Below are 18,637 nucleotides of genomic sequence, written 5' to 3'. Positions count from 1 at the left end.
AAAAATATATGGGAAAAAAATTGATACATACCAGGTAGTGGTTATCCCTAGGTCCTGGGATTATGAGTGATTTATATTTTCTTTGTTTTACGTTTCTGCATTTTATAAATATTTGTCATAAGTTAGCATTATTTGAAAAATAATATTAAATATTAAAATTATTATATATGTGAATATATATATACATATATATATATATATATATATATGTATATATATATTCCTTAGTGGGTATTTGTGTATGTATAAGGGTTTTTCTTTTCTCTAGAAACAGCAGTGATTTCTTATTCCATCTGCCATGTTAATTCTCCAGAACACATAATTCAGTGGGACACAGTCAAATTAATGTGAATTAATGTGAATTAATGTGAATATTTAGAAAGAATCAAAGGCTTCATATTTGGAAGGAAACAAGAGATCTCACCCTCCACCTACTGTTCAATTCCTTTCTACACTCTATTTCTTTCAAGGGCTAGCCCAGCCTCTGCTTAAATATCTATATGAGGAACAAATTACTGCTTCTGGAGTTGGCTTGCTGGCTGTGAGAAAGTTCTTATTTATTTTGAAGTGAAGTCTATTTCTTTGTAGTTTTCACACATTAGGTATTTTGATCTCTTCCACCCCCATGCCCCAAAGACAAGAAATCTAATTAAATCTAATTATGTCTCTTCCACATGATAGCCTTTTAGCTATTTGAAAACATTTCTTTTGTTCCCTGCAAGTCTCCATTTGTTAATTCATTCATTTGTTCAGTGGTTATTTATTGAATGCCCACTGTGTTCTGTGCAAAGTGAAAGGGAATCAGTTAAAAGTACACACTCCCAGACTTCCAGATGCTCACAGTTTAGGGTCTCAGGTCAGATGCTGAAACTCTGAGATGTGCATGTGGGAGGTTTACTGGGGAGTATCATTGGGAACAACACCTGGGAAAGGTGAGGGAGGAGTTGAGCTGCCAAATAGTTGCAACAGAGAACTCAGTTGATCTTAACGGGAGCTCTGGGGCTAGATGACTCTTCAGAGCTATTTCACCATGAGGCAAGGTGGTAAGGCTTTTATATATACTCCCTATTGTCCAGTCATTGGATAGGGATAAATTTCTTCTTTCAGTAAATTAATGGACAGGGACTCATTGGGGAGCTGTCAACCAGTGCTCCCCTCAGCCTGAGAAATGGTGTCTCTCCTGTAGGAGGAGTCTGAGTGGTGCACCACTGTAGAGTACAAGTGGAGAGATAGCTATTCCCCACAATAGAACATAATGAACCAATTATTTGAATAGCTCTGAGTACAAAGTGCATGGACACCTAGACAGCATGTAGGCCTGTTGGAGGAGCCAGGACAGGCTTCCCAGGAAGTCAAGGGTATGTATAGCAAGGAGAGTCCTTATGAGCAGCCTTCAGGTGGTAGAATTGACAGTCCTCAATGATTGTTTGGGCTGGTGGTGAGGAGCAAGGAGACACCTAGGTTTCTGGTCTGGACCCCCTTGGTGAACGTTGTGCTCTTTTCCAGAATAGAGAACCTGGGGGAAAGAGTATATGGCAGTCTGGTCTGAAGAAGAAAAAATGGAAATGTGGGGGACAAAGGCAAGGAGTGTCTAGCCTAGCTGTCATTGCTAGCCCTAGAACTTTATAAGCCAAACGTTTCTTTCCCTCTAAGACTTGGCTGTTTGGAATCAGAACTGATCACATGAATATGCTTTCCCTCTTCTCTTACCTATCTATGGTGTGTTTTCACAGAGCTCCCACCAAAGCTGACTCATAAGAGCTCTTCCTGGAAGTGTGCAGTCCTGAAGACAGGCCAGACAGCTCATGGCCTGGGAATTTTGGAGTGATCAGTAAAGGGTCAGGTGTTGGGGTTCCTGAGGAAATTTGCCAGTGCATCCTGGCTGAGTCTCAGCATTTCTCAGCAGAACTCGTTGAGAAGAAGGAAGAAAACAATATGAAGAGGAAGAAGGAAGAGCTAAGGGAGCGCCTCAGTGCCTTGGACTGCCCTCATGGTCATTAGATCTCTCATATTTTTTCTCTTTTTCACTGCATAGAAATGCTTTGCTCATCTACTGTATCCTGAAGCAGTAAAGCTTTGTGTTTAATGACTCCTGATTTCTTGTGCCTTCATTTCTGCATCTGTAAAATAGGAATAATCATAGTACTGAGTGCATAAGGTTGTTGGGAGGGGTAAATGATATAATCTGTGGAAACTGCTTCAAACTAATGCTTAGCATATAGTAGCAGTCAGCATTAGTTCCTGCCTTTGCCGTTACACCTATGTGCTAGCCTGTCTTGAGGCAAGGTGCTCCTGCCAATTCAGGAGCTGAAATCTGTGATTACTTGCTGTCCCTGGATTTTTTTCTTAATGCCCTATCTCATATACACAAAAACCCTTTCCCCAGGAATGGTGAGATTAGTGGTATTCCCTCCCTCTTAAATTACTCACCTGTGTAGTCTGCTGAGCCCAAGATGGGTTGGGATAAGAGAGGTTGGTAGGTTGTTAGGAAAGTGCTGTTTTTTGTTTTTCTTATCTTTTTAAGTTCCTTTTGGCTTCCAGCCTCTGGAGATCAGCCTAGATTAGTGAATCTCCCCCAGAGATTTTTTTTTCTGATTTCCTTCAACCACATGGTAGGGACTGAGCAGGGGACTTTCCAGTGGAGTCTGAAATAGACTAGCTAAGAAATTACTCTTATCTCTGAGCTCCATAGGTGCCCATTCTGACTCTGTAAGGAACAACTTGAGTGGGAGGAACTCATAATGCTTCCAGTTATGCTTCCTATAATGTTTCTTTCTTTGCCTTTGCTCTTATAACAATTGCTTGTACTACTCATTTGACATTGAGTAATACTCTTTCTTGTGACAGCTCTCTTTTCCTATTAAGAGTTTTACTCCTGTTTCGCTTTTCAGAGTCCAATGCTTTATCTCTCCTCTCCAATTTGTTTGGATGCTCCTTAGTGAAATATTTGTACCTCTGAGAGTATTTTTCAGGATTTTATGTCCTTAGATCTTAGAAAAACATTTGATTTTTGTTAAATCCCGTAGCTTGCCCTTGTCCTCAGTATTTTTTTCCCTCTTTCTTATATAGGCCCGGTTGGTTTACACAACATTGGACAGACCTGCTGTCTTAACTCCCTTATTCAGATATTAATTATGAATGTGGGCTTCACCAGGATATTGAAGAGGTAAGGCTGATAAACATGTGTATTTTACATTTTCAAATACTCAATTTTTCACAGTGACTTTAAGTCTTCTTTTGAAAGTTGCCAGAGAAAAGAACTTGTTCTGCACATTCTAGAATACACACTATAATCACCTAAGATGTTTAAAAAGAAATATAAATGCCTGTTCCCACCACCAGATACTTGGTTTCAGATGGTCTGGGGTGGGGCTTAGGCATTAGACTCCCCAGGTGATTGTAAAGTGCAGCCAGGATTGACAGCCACTGATTTGGTTAAAACAGTGTTGGGACTAGACCAAATTCAGAGGAGTAAATCAATGAATAGGTCCTTGAGTCTCTCCATTGAGCCCTCTCAAACAGAACATGAACACACACAAAGTGTATATATATGTGTATATATATTTACATATGTATGTACTTTATCACACATTATTTTAAAAGATGTTTATTTACTAATTAATTTTGACAGAGAGCGTGAGCAGGGTAGGGGCAGAGAGAGAGAGGGTGAGAGAGAGAATCCCAAGCAGCGTGGAGCCAAATGCAGGGCTCAGACTCACGAACTGTGACATCATGACCTGCGCCAAAATCAAGAGTTGGACACTTAACCGACTGAGCCACCCCAGGCCCCCTGTAATTAGTTTTTTAATAAGGTTTTCTCTTGTCCCTAGACTCTTTTTTTAAAGTTTAAATTCTAGTTAGTTAACATACAGTGTAATATTAGTTTTAAGTATACAATATAGTGATTCAACACTTCCATACAACACCCTGTGCTTATCACAAATACACTCCTTAATCCCCTCACTTGTTTCACCCATTCCCCGGTCCCCACCTCCCATCTAGTAACCATCAGTTTGTTCTATGTAGTTAAGAGTCTGTTTCTTAGTTTCCCCTCTCTTTTTTCCCCTGTGATTGTTTGTTTTGTTTCTTAAATACCACATATGAGTGAAATCATATGGTATTTGTCTTTGACTTATTTTCACGTAGCATAATACTCTGTAGCTCCGTGTTGCAAATGGGAAGATTTAAGTATTTTTTATGGCTGAGTGATATTCCATCCTGTATGTATACCATATCTTCTTTATCCATTCATCAGTCAGACACCAGGGGGGTGTTTCCATAGTTTGGCTATTGTAGTTAATATTGCTATAAATATTGGGGTGTATATATCCCTTTGAATTAGTATTTTTGTATCTTTTGGGTAAATACCTAGTAGTGCAATAGCTGGAAGTTCTTTTTTAACTTTTTTTTTAATGTTTATTTTTGACAGAGAGAGAGAGAGAGAGAGAGAGAGAGAGAGAGAGAGAGAGAGAGAGAGACAGGGCATGAGCGGGGGAGGGGCAGCGAGAGAGAGCGACACAGAATCCGAAGCAGGCTCCAGGCTCTGAGCTGTTAGCACAGAGCCCGACGTGGGGCTCAAACCCACAGACTGTGAGATCATGACCTGAGCCAAAGTCAGACACTCAACTGACTGAGCCACCCAGGCGCCCCTCTTTTGAGGAACCTCCATTGATTTCCACAGTAACTGTGTCAGTTTGCATTTCCACCAATAGTGCAGGAGGGCTCCTCTTTCTCCACATCCTTGCCAACACCTGTTGTGTTGTTGTTGTTGTTGATTTTAGCCATTCTGATAGGTGTGAAGTGATATCTCATAGTTTTGATTTATATTTCCCTGGTTATGAGTGATATTGAGCATTTTTTCATGTGTCTGTTGGCCATATGGATGTCTTCTTTGGAAAAATGTCAATTCATGTCTTCTGCCCGTTTTTAAATTGGATTATTTGTTTTTTGGATGTTGAATTTTATAAGTTCTTTATAGGTTTTGGATTCTAACCCTTTATTAGATATGTCATTTGCAAATATCTTTTCCCATTTCATAGAATGCCTTTTAGTTTTGTTGATTGTTTCCTTCACTGTGTGGAAGCTTTTTATTTTGATGAAGTCCCAACAGTTTATTTTTGCTTTTATTTCCTTTGACTCAAGTAGACCTATAGTATGAAGTTGCTATGGCTGATGTGAAAGAGATTACTGCTTGTGTTATCCCCTAGGATTTTAATGGCTTCAGGTCTCACGTTTACATTTTTACCACTTTGAATTTATTTTTGTGTGTGGTGTAAGAAAGTGGTCCAGTTTCATTCTTCCACATGTTGGTGTCCAGTTTTCCCAACAGCATTTGTTGAAGAGATTGTCTTTTTTCCATTGGATAGTCTTTCCTGCTTTGTCAAAGATTAATTAACCATATAGTTGTGGGTTTATTTTTGGGTTTTCTACTCTGTTCCACTGATCTATGTGTCCATTTTTGTGCTATTACCCTATTGTCTTGACCACTACAGCTTTGTAATATAAGTTGAAGTCCAGAATTGTGATGCCTCCAGCATTGCTTTTCTTTTCCAGGGAAAACTCCAAGAGTTTTCCAGGGTTGCTTTGGATATTCAGAGTCTTTTTGTGGTTACATACAAATTTTAGGATTGTTTGTTCTGGCTCTGTGAAAAATGCTGTTGGTATTTTGATAGGGATTGCATTAAATGTGTATATTACATTGGGTAGTGTAGACATTTTCACAATATTTGTTCTTCCAATCCATGAACATGGAACGTTTTTCCATTTCTTTGTGTTCTTTTCAATTTCTTTTGCCAGTGTTGTATAGTTTTCAGAGTACAGAGTATAGGTCTTGCACCTCTTTGGTGCCTAGGTTTATTCCTAGTTATCTAGGAATCTAGGTGCAATTGTAAATGAGATTGAGTCCTTCATTTCTCTTTAGTTTTTTTTTAAGTTTATTTATTTATTTTGAGAGAGACAGAGACAGTGTGAGTGGGGGAAGGGGGGGGGAGAGAGAGAGAGAGAGAGAGAGAGAGAGAGAGAGAGAGAGAGAAAATCCCAAGCAGGCTCCATGCTATCAGCACAGAGCCTGATGTAGAACTTGAACTCACAAAATCACGAGATCAAGACCTGAGCTGAAACCAAGATTCAGACACTTAACCAACTGAGCCACACAAGCACCCCTGTTTCTCTTTCTTCTGCTTTATTATTGGTGTATAGAAATGTAAAAGATTTCTGTATGTTGATTTTATATCCTGTGACTTTACTGAATTCGTGTATCAGTTCTAGCATTTTTTTTTTTTTTTGTGGAATCTTCAGGGTTTTCTATGTAGAGTGTCATATCATCTGCAAATGGTGAACGTTTGAATTCTCCCATGCCACTTTGGATGCCTTTTATTTCTTTGTGTTGTCTGATTGCTATGGCTAGGACTTCCAGTACTACATTGAATAACAGTGGTGAGAGTGGACATCCCTGTTGTTCCTGACCTTCTTCCTGACTGAGAGCTTTTCCTCACTGAGGATGATGCTAGCTGTGAGGTTTTCATATATGACCTTTATTATGTTGAAGTATGCTCCCTCTATCCCTACTTTGTTGAGGGTTTTTATCATGAATGGATGTTGTACTTTGTCAAATGCTTTTTCTGCATCTATTGAGAGGATCATATGGTTCTTATCCTTTCTTTTATTAGCGTTATTTATCACAATGATTGATTTGTAAATATTGAATCACCCTTGCCACCCAAGCATAAATCCCACTTGCTCACAGTGAATAATTCTTTTAATGTATTGTTGGATTTCATTTGCTAGTATTTTATTGAGGTTTGGATTCAGTTTGCTAGTATTTATTTTATTTGTATCCATGTTCATCAGGGTTAATAGCCTGTAGTTTGCTTTTTTTAGTGGTGTTTTTAGTGTCACAGTAGTGCTGGCCTCATAGAATGAATTTGGAAGTTTTCCTTCTTTTTCTATTTTCTGGGATTGTTTGAGAAGAATAGGTATTAACTCTTCTTTAAATGTTTCGTAGAATTCACTTATGAAGCCATCTGATTCTAGATTTTTGTTTCTTGGGAGTTTTTTGATTATTTATTCAATTTCTTTGCAGGTTATTGGTCTGGGGGGAGGACAGAGAGAGAGAAAAAGAGAGAATCCCAAGCAGGCTCCTTGCTGTCAGTGCAGAGCCTGAACAGGGCTCCATCTCATGAACCATGAGATCATGACCTGAGCTGAAATCAAGAGTTGGACATTTAACCTACTGAGCCACCCAGCCACCCCCCACCCCCATTTGCCTTTTGTTACAGTCTTTGTTTTATAATCCAGTTTATCTGATACAGGTATTGCCACTCCAGCTTTCTTTTGACATTTATTTGCATGATAAATGTTTCTCCACCCCCTCACTTTCAATCTGTAGGTGTCTTTAGGTCTAAAATGAGTCTCTTGTAGGTAGCTTATAGATTGGTCTTGTTGTTGTTGTTTTTTAATCTATTCTAATATCTTAGGTCTTTTGATTGGGACATTTAGTCCATTTACATTCAAAGTAATTATTGATAGGTATTATTTATTGCCATTTTATGACTTGTTTTGTCATTGTTTCTGGAAGATTTTCTCTGATCTTGTCTTTGTCACTTTGGCCTCTTCTTTCTACTCAAAGAATTGTCTTTAATATTTCTTGCAGGGCTGGTTTAGCGGTCACAAACTACTTTAGTTTTTGTTTGTTGGGGAAACTCTTTATCTCTCCTTATATTCTGAATGGTAGCCTTGCTGGATAGAGTATTCTTGACTGCAGATATTTCCCATTCAGCACTTTGAATATATCATGCCCCTCCCTTCTGGCTTGCCAAGTTTATGTTGAAAAATCTCATGAGTTTCCCCTTGTAAGTTAATGACCTCTTTGGTCTTGCTGTTTTCAAGGTTTTTCTTTTTAATCATATTTTGCAAATTTAATTCCAGTATGTCTTGGTATTGGCCCCCTTTTGTTTATTTTGTTGGGAGTTCTCTGTGCCTCCTGGATATGGATGTCTGCTTCCTTCCCCAGATTAGGGAAGTTTTTAGCTATTTTTCACATACATGTTCTGTCACCCTTTCTCTCTCTTCTTCTGGGACTCCTATAATAAAATGGTATTACATTTGATGGAGTCTTCGAGTTCTATATCTATTCTCATGTTGCATAATTTTGCTTTTGTTCAGTTTCATTGCTTTCCTTTACTTTGTCATCTAGGTCATTAATTGTTCCTCTGTTTCTTGCAGCCTGCTGTTCGTTGCATCAGACATGTTTCTAATTTCATTTATTGCACTCTTCATCTCTGATTGATTCTTTTTTAACTCTTTTATCTCTGTAATAAGGGTCTCACTGATGTCTCTCATTTTTTTCTCAAACCTAGTGAATATCCTTATGATTATTGCTTTAAATTCTCCCTCAGGCATGTTACTTATATCTGTTTCACTTAGGTCTCTGGCTGTGGCCTTATCTTGTTCTTTCATTTGGGATAAATTCCTCTGTCTTCCAATTGTGTCTAAATCTCTGCCTACTTCTCTGTGATAGAAAAGCCAGTTGTGTCTCCTCTTCCTGAAAGTAATGTCCTAATGAAGAGACGTCATGTAGTGACCAGGGCCTGCCACTTCAGGGAGTGTCTCTAGTGTATGCTGCATGCCACCTGCTGTTGTGTTTCAGCTGCTCTGTCTTTCAGGCCAGTTGTCTAAAAAGACTCTCCTTGCCTGCTATGGGCAATGTTATTCCCTGAATGTTGAGTTTTAGCTAGTTATGCTCTGGTCTGCTTGTGAAGTGAGGCCTGTCACCAACTGCACTGGAACTGAGGTCCTGCAGGACTCTCTGGTCAAGAGGTGTGGTGTGGGCAGAAGTTTGTGCTGGTCTTCTGGAGGAGGGGCCCACCACATTGGGACTGAGGCAAGAATGACTGAAAAGAGTTGTGTTACTGGAGATTGGGGGTGTGGGGCATGGTGTATGCAAGTTAGGCAGCTAGTGTTGGTGCTGTGCTGCCCCCCCATAGGTGGTTCTGTATTTCTGCTGAGGAGTGGGGGAGGGAAATGGCACAAGCTGGTCCTTTTACTCCCAGAGAAGTGTCCCTGTGAATGCTGCCTCTCGGAGATGCTCTCTGAGAAGAGTGAATAAACACCCCATTGTGTGCCCTAGGTGCTATTTATTTATTTATTTATTTATTTATTTATTAGTATATGATATTTATTGTCAAATTGGTTTCCATACAACACCCAGTGCTCATCCCAAAAGATACCCTCTTCAATACCCATCACCTCCCCACCCCTCCCTCCCACCCCCCATCAACCCTCAGTTTGTTCTCAGTTTTTAAGAGTGTCTTAAGCTTTGGCTCTCTCCCACTCTAACTTCTTTTTTTTTTTTCCTTCCCCTTCCCCATGGGTTTCTGTTAGGTTTCTCAGGATCCACATAAGAGTGAAAACATATGGTATCTGTCTTTCTCTGTATGGCTTATTTCACTTAGCATCACACTTTCTAGTTCCATCCGCGTTGCTACAAAGGGCCAGATTTCATTCTTTCTCATTGCCACATAGTATTCCATTGTGTATACAAACCACAATTTCTTTATCCATTCATCAGTTGATGGACATTTAGGCTCTTTCCACAATTTGGCTATTGTTGAGACTGCTGCTATAAACATTGGGGTACAAGTGCCCCTATGCATCAGTACCCTGTATCCCTTGGGTAAATTCCTAGAAGTGCTATTGCTGGGTCATAGGGTAGGTCAATTTTTAATTTTTTGAGGAACCTCCACACTGTTTTCCAGAGTGGCTGCACCAGTTTGCATTCCCACCAACAGTGCAAGAGGGTTCCCGTTTCTCCACATCCTCTCCAGCATCTATAGTCTCCTGATTTGTTCATTTTGGCCACTCTGACTGGCATGAGGTGATATCTGAGTGTGGTTTTGATTTGTATTTCCCTGATTAGGAGCGACGTTGAACATCTTTTCATGTGCCTGTTGGCCATCCGGATGTCTTCTTAGGAGAAGTGTCTATTCATGTTTCTGCCCATTTCTTCACTGGATTATTTTTTTTGGGGGTGTGGAGTTTGGTGTGTTCTTTATAGATTTTGGATACTAGGCCTTTGTCCCATATGTCATTTGCAAATATCTTTTCCCATTCCGTTGGTTGCCTTTTCGTTTTGTTGGTTGTTTCCTTTGCTGTGCAGGAGCTTTTTATCTTCACGAGGTGCCAATAGTTCATTTTTGCTTTTAATTCCCTTGCCTTTGGGGATGTGTCAAGTAAGAAATTGCTGCAGCAGAGGTCAGAGGTTTTTTCCTGCTTTCTCCTCTAGGGTTTTGATGGTTTCCTGTCTCACATTCAGGTCCTTTATCCATTTTGAGTTTATTTTTGTGAATGGTGTAAGAAAGTGGTCTAGTTTCATCCTTCTGCATGTTGCTGTCCAGTTCTCCCAGCACCATTTGTTAAAGAGACTGTCTTTTTTCCATTGGATATTCTTTCCTGCTTTGTCAAAGATTAGTTGGCCATACTTTTGTGGGTCTAATTCTGGGGTTTCTATTCTATTCCATTGGTCTATGTGTCTGATTTTGTGCCAATACCATGCTGTCTTGATGATTACAGCTTTGTAGTAGAGGCTAAAGTCTGGGATTGTGATGCCTCCTGCTTTGGTCTTCTTCAAAATTACTTTGGCTATTCAGGGCCTTTTGTGGTTACTTATGAATTTTAGGATTGCTTATTCTAGCTTCGAGAAGAATGCTGGTGCAATTTTGATTGGGATTGCATTGAATGTGTAGATTGCTTTGGGTAGTATTGACATTTTAACAATATTTATTCTTCTAACCCATGAGCACGGAATGTTTTTCTTTCTTTTTATCTTCTTCAATTACCTTCATAAGCTTTCTATAGTTTTCAGCATACAGATCTTTTACATCTTTGGTTAGGTTTATTCCTAGGTATTTTATGCTTCTTGGTGCAATTGTGAATGGGGTCAGTTTCTTTATTTGTCTTTCTGTTGCTTCATTAATAGTGTATAAGAATGCAACTGATTTCTGTACATTGATTTTGTATCCTGCAACTTTTCTGAATTCATGTATCAGTTCTAGCAGAATTTTGGTGGAGTCTATCGGGTTTTCCATGTATAATATCGTGTCATCTGCAAAAAGTGAAAGCTTGACAGAATCTTTGCCAATTTTGATGCCTTTGATTTCCTTTTGTTGTCTGATTGCTGATGCTAGATCTTCCAACACTATGTTAAACAACAGCGGTGAGAGTGGACATCCCTGTCGTGTTCCTGATCTCAGGGGTAAAGCTGTCAGTTTTTCCCCATTGAGGATGATATTAGCTGTGGGCTTTTCATAAATGGCTTTTATGATGTTTAAGTATGTTCCTTCTATCCCACCTTTCTCGAGGGTTTTTATTAAGAAATGATGCTTAATTTTGTCAAATGCTTTTTCTGCATCAATTGACAGGATCATATGGGTCTTTTCTTTTCTTTTATTAATGTGATGTGTCACGTTGATTGATTTGTGAATGTTGAACCCTACCTGCATCCCAGGAATGAATCCCACTTGATCATGGTGAATAATTCTTTTTATATGCTGTTGAATTCGATTTGCTAGTGTCTTATTGAGATTTTTTGCATCCATATTCGTCAGGGATATTGGCCTGTAGTTCTCTTTTTTTTACTGGGTCTCTGTCTGGTTTGGGAATCAAAGTAATACTGGCTTCATAGAATGAGTCTGGAAGTTTTCCTTCCCTTTCTATTTCTTGGAACAGCTTGAGAAGGATAGGTATTATCTCTGCTTTAAACGTCTGGTAGAATTCCCCAGGGAAGCCATCTGGTCCTGGACTCTTATTTGTTGGGAGATTTTTGATAACTGATTCAATTTCTTCGCTGGTTATGGGTCTGTTCAAGCTTTCTATTTCCTCCAGTTTGAGTTTTGGAAGTGTGTGGGTGTTTAGGAATTTGTCCATTTCTTCCAGGTTTGTCCAGTTTGTTGGCATATAATTTTTCATAGTATTCCCTGATAATTGCTTGTATTTCTGAGGGATTGGTTGTAATAATTCTATTTTCATTCATGGTTTTATTTATTTGGGTCCTCTCCCTTTTCTTTTTGAGAAGGCTGGCTAGAGGTTTATCTTTTTTGTTTATTTTTTCAAAAACCAACTCTTGGTTTCATTGATCTGCTCTACAGTTTTTTAGATTCTATCTTGTTTATTTCTGCTCTGATCTTTCTTATTTCTCTTCTTCTGCTGGGTTTTGGGGTGTCTTTGCTGTTCTGCTTCTATTTCCTTTAGGTGTGCTGTTAGATTTTGTTTTTGGGATTTTTCTTGTTTCTTGAGATAAGCCTGGATTGCAATGTATTTTCCTCTCAGGACTGCCTTCGCCGCATCCCAAAGCATTTGGATTGTTGTATTTTCATTTTTATTTGTTTCCATATATTTTAAATTTCTTCTCTAATTGCCTGGTTGACCCATTCATTCTTTAGTTGGGTGTTCTTTAACCTCCATGCTTTTGGAGGTTTTCCAGACTTTTTCCTGTGGTTGATTTCAAGCTTCATACGATTGTGGTCCGAAAGTATGCATGATCTCAATTCTTGTATACTTTTGAAGGCTGTTTTGTGACCCAGTATGTGATCTATCTTGGAGAATGTTCCATGTGCACTCGAGAAGAAAGTATATTCTGTTGCCTTGGGGTACAGAGTTCTAAATATATCTGTCAAGTCCATCTGATCCAATGTAGCATTCAGGGGTCTTGTTTCTTTATTGACCATGTGTCTAGATGATCTATCCATTGTTGTAAGTGGGGTATTAAAGTCCCCTGCAATTACCACGTTCTTGTCAATAAGGTTGATTATGTTTGTAAGTAATTGTTTTATATATTTGGGGACTCCCATATTCAGCGCATAGACATTTATAATTGTTAGTTCTTCTTGATGGATAGACCCTGTAATTATTATATAATGCCCTTCTTCATCTCTTGTTACAGCCTTTAATTTAAAGTCTATTTTGTCTTATGTAAGTATGGCTACTCCAGCTTTCTTTCGACTTTCAGTAGCATGATAAATAGTTCACCATCCCCTCACTTTCAATCTGAAAGTGTCCTCAGGTCTAAAATGAGTCTCTTGTAGACAGCAAATAGATGGGTCTTGTTTTTTTATCCATTCTGATACCCTATGTCTTTTGTTTGGTTCATTTAGTCCATTTACATTCAGTGTTACAGAAAGATGTGGGTTTAGAGTCATTGTGATGTCTGTAGGTTTCATGCTTATAGCGATGTCTGGTACTTTGTCTCACAGGATCCCCCTTAGGATCTCTTGTAGGGCTGGTTTAGTGGTGATGAATTCCTTCAGTTTTTGTTTGTTTGGGAAAACGTTTATCTCTCCTTCTATTCTAAATGACAGATTTGCTGGGTAGAGGATTCTCGGCTGCATATTTTTTCTGTTCATCACATTGAAGATTTCCTGCCATTCCTTTCTGGCCTGCCAAGTTTCAGAAGAGAGATCCGTCACTAGTCTTATCGGTCTCCCTTTATATGTTAGAGCACGTTTATCTCTAGCTGCTTTCAGAATTTTCTCTTTATCCTTGTATTTTTCCAGTTTCACTATGACATGTCGTGCAGAAGATCGATTCAAGTCACGTCTGAAGGGAGTTCTCTGTGCCTCTTGGATTTCAATGCCTTTTTCCTTCCCCAGTTCAGGGAAGTTCTCAGCTATTATTTCTTCAAGTACACCTTCAGCACCTTTCCCTCTCTCTTCCTCCTCTGGAATACCAATTATGCATAGATTATTTCTCTTTACTGCATCACTTAGTTCTCTAATTTTCCTGTCATACTCCTAGATTTTTTTATCTCTCTTTTTCTCAGCTTCTTCTTTTTCCATAATTTTATCTTGTAGTTCACCTATTCTCTCCTCTACCTCTTCAATCCGAGGTGTGGTCGTCTCCATTTTATTTTGCAGCTCATTAATAGCATTTTAAAGCTCCTCCTGGCTGTTCCTTAGTCCCTTGATCTTTGTAGCAATAGATTCTCTGCTGTCCTCTATACTGTTTTCAAGCCCAGCGATTAATTTTATGACTATTACTCTAAATTCATTTTCTGTTATATTGTTTAAATCGTTTTTGATCAGTTCATTAGCTGTCGTTATTTCCTGGAGGTTTTTTTGAGGGGAATTCTTCGTTTCATCATTTTGGATAGTCCCTGGAATGGTGCGGAACTGCAGGGCACTTCCCCTGTGGTGTCTTGAATAACTTGTATTGGTGGGTGGGGCCACAGTCAGACCTGATGTCTGCCCCCAGCCCACCGCTGGGGCCACAGTCAGACTGGTGTATACCTTCTCTTCCCCTCTCCTAGGGGCGGGATTCACTGTGGGTTGGCGTGGCCTGTCTGGGCTACTTGTACATTGCCAGGCTTGTGGTGCTGGGGATCTGGCATATTAGTTGGGGTGGATTGGCAAGTTGCACAGGGGTGGGTGGGGCAGGCTCAGTTTGCTTTTCCTTTGGTGATCTGCTTCGGGAGGGGCTCTGTGGCACCGGGAGGAGTCAGACCTGCCACCAGAGGGATGGATCTGCAGAAGCACAGTGTTGGGTGTTTGCGCGGTGCAAGCAAGTTCCCTGACAGGAACTGGATCCCTTTGGGATTTTGGCTGGGGTTGGGCGAGGGAGATGGCACTGACAAGTGCCTTTGTTCCCCGCCAAGCTGCGCTCTGTTGTGCGGGGCTCAACAACTCTCCCTCCCATTGTCCTCCAGCCCTCCCGCTCTCTGAGCAGAGCTGTTAACTTATAACCTTCCAGATGTTAAGTCCCGCTTGCTGTCCGAACACACTTTGTCTGGCCCCTCCACTTTTGCAAGCCAGACTCGGGGACTCTGCTTTGCCGGCGGGCTGCCCCTCTGCCCCGGCTCCCTCCTGCCAGTCCATGTAGCACGCACCGCCTCTCTACCCTTTCTACCCTCTTCCGTGGGCCTCTCGTCTACATTTGGCTCTGGAGAATCTGTTCTGCTAGTCTTCTGGTGGTTTTCTGGGTTATTTAGGCAGGTGTGGGTGGAATCTAAGTGATCTGCAGGACGCTGTGAGCCCAGCGTCCTCCTACGCTGCCATGTTCCTACCTCTGGATGATCTTGATTCCCTAGGTGCTTTTTAGATGGTCGTTTCCATGCTATCTGCCCCCAGTTGTTTCCCTGCCTTCTTTCCAGGAGCAGTATAGGTCCCTCTACACTCTATCCCTGCCAAGACCTCTGACCTTTAAAACTCCAAGGTTTAAGCCTTGCTGGTTGCAAGAAGTCATAAAAGTCTGCCCCTCTTTTTTTCCCAAACCAATGGCTTTTGGGAAACGTTCTCCTTGTGCACTCTGCTGTGCGTTTCTCTCTCTCTCTCCCCCTTCTCCACAGTCATGGTTCCCTCCCCTCCACAGCAGCTGTGATCTGTTTCTCCCCAAAACCTCACCTCCATACTTCTTACATTTTTCTATGTGGCCTCTTCTCTTCCTTTCATTGTGGAGTTTGTTTTATCAGTCTTTAGGTCAATTTCTGGGGTATTTAGGACAATTTGATAGTTATGCAGTTGTGTTCCTGGGATGAGGTGAGCCTCTGGTCCTCCTACTTTGCTTACATCTTCCTTTCTGCCTATCATATATTTTTTTCTGCCCAGTGCTTTCTTTTTTTTCCCTTCCATTGGCATGAGCCTTTCTTCCCAGGACCTAGATAAGTATTTGCCTTTTCACTTTGGAGTACTTCAGCCTGGACATTTTACTGTATGGCCATTTTGCTATGGACCCAGGACCTTCTGCATCTGCCCTTCATTTAAGTTTGACTGTTGGGCAGAGTTGGGAGAGGGGTGAGACAACAGTTGTCTGATCCCCTCTTGAGAGGGTACTCTCTATAGCCAATATGCTAACATGGTATTTTTCAAGTCGTTTGTACATTTAAGTCATCTGGGAAACTTAAAGTTCTGATAACTGGGCCCGACTATTAGAAATTCTGATTTAGGTATCTGTAAAGTGGCCCGGACATGGATATTTTTGAAAGTTCCCCCAAGTGATTCCAGTATGCATCTAGCATTGAGAACTGTGGCGATAAGGAGGTTCTTATTTGGCAGGATAATAATGGATGTTCTTATTTGGCAGGATAACAGTACCAAGGGGAACAGAAGAGCAAAGGAGAAGTGTCCCCTTCCAGTTGCTCTTGCTACTAGAGAGGATGCGGGACAGCCGGCAGAAAGCAGTGCAACCCTTGGAACTTGCCTACTGTCTCCAGAAGTACAATGTTCCAAGTAAGACAGCCCTCTCATCTCTGAGAGAGAGGGAGGGGGGATGGTAAGGGGGTAGAGGGAGGGTGAGGGCCTCAAAAATGAGTCAGGAACTGTCCCCTTCTCTTCTTTGTTTTTGGAGAGTTTGTGAAGAGATAGGTGTTAATTCTTTAAATGTTTGGCAGAATTAAGCCCTCTGGGCCTGGGATTTTCTTTGTGGGAAGCTTTAAAATGGTTGATTCAGGGGTGGCTGGGTGGCTCAGTCAGTTGAGTGTCCAACTCTTTATTTTGGCTAAGGTCATGATGCCGGGGTTGTGGGATCAAGTCCTGTGTCAGGCTCTGCACTTTGTGTGGAGCCTGCTTAAGATTTTTTCTCTCTCTCTCTTCCTCTGCCCCTCTCCCCCACTCGTGCTTTCTCTAAAATAAAAATAAAAATCAATAAAATGACTGATTCAGTCTCTTTCCTTTTTACAGTTAGTGTTCTTTCTTTTCAGGTTGAAGAACTGAACTACCTTTAGCATTTCTTGTAAGGCAAGTGTAGTTATGATGAACTCCCTCAGCATTTGTCTGGGAAAGCCTTTATCTCTCCTTCATTTCTGAAGTAAAGTTTTCTTGATGGCGGTTTTTTTCTTTCATCACTTTGAATATGTCATTCCACTGTCTCCTGGCATGTAAGGTTTGTGCAGAGAAATCCTCTGATAGCCTTATAGGGGGTTCCCTTGTAAGTGATAAGCTTCCTTTCTATTATTGATTTTAAGATCTCTCTTTGTCTTTGATTTTTTGAAGTTTTAACACTGATATGTCTTGGAGAATATCTGTTTGAATTAAATATGCTTGGGGACCTATGAGCTTTATTAACTTAGATGTCTAATCTCCCCAGATTTGGGAAGTCTCAGCTACTGTTTCTTAAGTAAGTTTTCTGTCACTTTCCTTTCTCTTTTGAGACTCCATCCAGTCTGCTGTCGAAACTATTGAATTCTTCAGCTGAATCACTGTGTTATTTAGTTCCAAAATTTCTATTTGGTTCTTTTTTTTATGTTTTCTTTCTTTGTTGAACTTCTGTTTTTCTTGCATTGTTTTCCTGATTTATTGAAATTGATTATGTTCTGTGACAGCTCTGAGTATCTTTAGAACAATTATTTATAATTATTTTCTAGGCAATTTGTATATCTCCATTTCTTTGGGATCAGTTTTTGAAAGTATATTCTGTTCTTTTGGTGATATCGTGTTTCCCTGATTCTTTGTGATCCCTGTAGCCTTGTGTAGGTGTCTCCACATTTGAAGAAGTAGTTACTTATTACAGACTTTATGCATTGACTTCTTTAGAGAAAGACCTTCACCTACAGCTAGAGTGTGCTGTGGTCTAGGTCTAGTGGTGTGGGGGCACCAGGTGTGGTGTATGGTGGCTCTGGGTCCAGGGGTTATAATGTCTTAGTGGCTTAGGCTTCTGGGGTCCATGACCTAGATAACTGTGTGATCCTTGGAGAGAGATGTAGGGTATCTGAAATAGCTACAAGAGCTGTTAGAGTCCTCAGTGGACCTTTTGGTGCAGCAGCTAGGACCAGGGCAGGGAGTGGTGGTTGCCACTGGTGGTGTGCATGCTTGTCTGTGGGGGCTGGTTGCAGGTGGCTGCTTGGTGGCAGGGTCTGGTTGTAGACACACACATAGTGGTGAAGGCTGTGGCCAGCAGCAGGTGCTGGGTCTTACTGAGGGTGCATTAGCAGCTGTGGGGGCTTTTGCTATTGGTTTGCAGTTCTGTGGTTGCAGAGATCACTATGGGTGCACACATTACATTGAAGGCTGGTGACAAAGGTCAAGCCAGGAGTATACACATGCACAGCTGTGGAGGCTAGCTGTAGATGAGCCCAGGGCATAGGACAGAGACAGTAGTTGGGGCCAGATGTGGGCCCACAAGCAGCTGTGAGGGCATAGTGCACTCCTTTGGCTGAAAAAGCTTGCCCCTGGAATGTGTAGGGCAACAGAGGTTGGTGATGGGATTCAGGCTGGCAGTGTATAGGTTGCACAGATGCAGAGGTTACTTGTAGGCAACCCCAGAGGCGCAGGCCAGTGACAAGTGTCAGGGTTGGACCCAGGCTCATAGGCAGCTTGGGGGGGGGGTGGGTCTTAGCTGTTGAGAAGCAGTTATGTGGCTATAGGGGCTCACTCTGGATGTACAAAAGGCAGTAGAGAATGGCGACAGGATTCAGGCTGGCAGGTGTAGGTGCACAGCCACAGGGTTTAGCTACAAGTGTGTAAATGGGGGTGGGGGTCAGCTATGAGGATGTAGGCTGACACTTTTTATGTGTGCAGCCACAGAGGCCAGGAATGTCTGCTGTTGTGATTTTCTGAGCACTGGTGGGTGGAGGGGAATGTAGTGGGGAGGGACTCTGGTAATGGTGCCTGTAAACAAAAATCTGTGGGGTGACCATCTCAGTGGTGAAATCTGC

The 18,637-nt window shown here is 41.1% G+C and overlaps 1 protein-coding gene across 3 annotated transcripts in view; it reads left to right on the top strand.

The window, feature by feature from the left end:
• USP18 (ubiquitin specific peptidase 18) overlaps positions 1 to 18,637 on the top strand; it is a 65,042-nt gene that overhangs the window by 12,712 nt on the left and 33,693 nt on the right. For 2 of the 3 annotated variants that reach the window (XM_078450261.2, XM_078450259.2), the window contains exons 2-4: positions 1,734 to 1,993; positions 3,070 to 3,166; positions 16,069 to 16,214. In XM_078450261.2, the coding sequence (XP_078306387.1) occupies positions 1,936 to 1,993; positions 3,070 to 3,166; positions 16,069 to 16,214 (301 nt within the window). In that variant the 5' untranslated portion in view covers positions 1,734 to 1,935. The remainder of the gene's footprint in view (positions 1 to 1,733; positions 1,994 to 3,069; positions 3,167 to 16,068; positions 16,215 to 18,637) is intronic. The other variant, XM_078450260.2, reaches the window with a different exon arrangement.

This window comes from Panthera onca, chromosome B4 (assembly GCF_046562875.1).
Source record: "Panthera onca isolate mPanOnc1 chromosome B4, mPanOnc1 haplotype 2, whole genome shotgun sequence".
Taxonomy (NCBI): domain Eukaryota; kingdom Metazoa; phylum Chordata; class Mammalia; order Carnivora; family Felidae; genus Panthera; species Panthera onca.
This window is presented reverse-complemented; position numbering and strand designations above follow the sequence as displayed.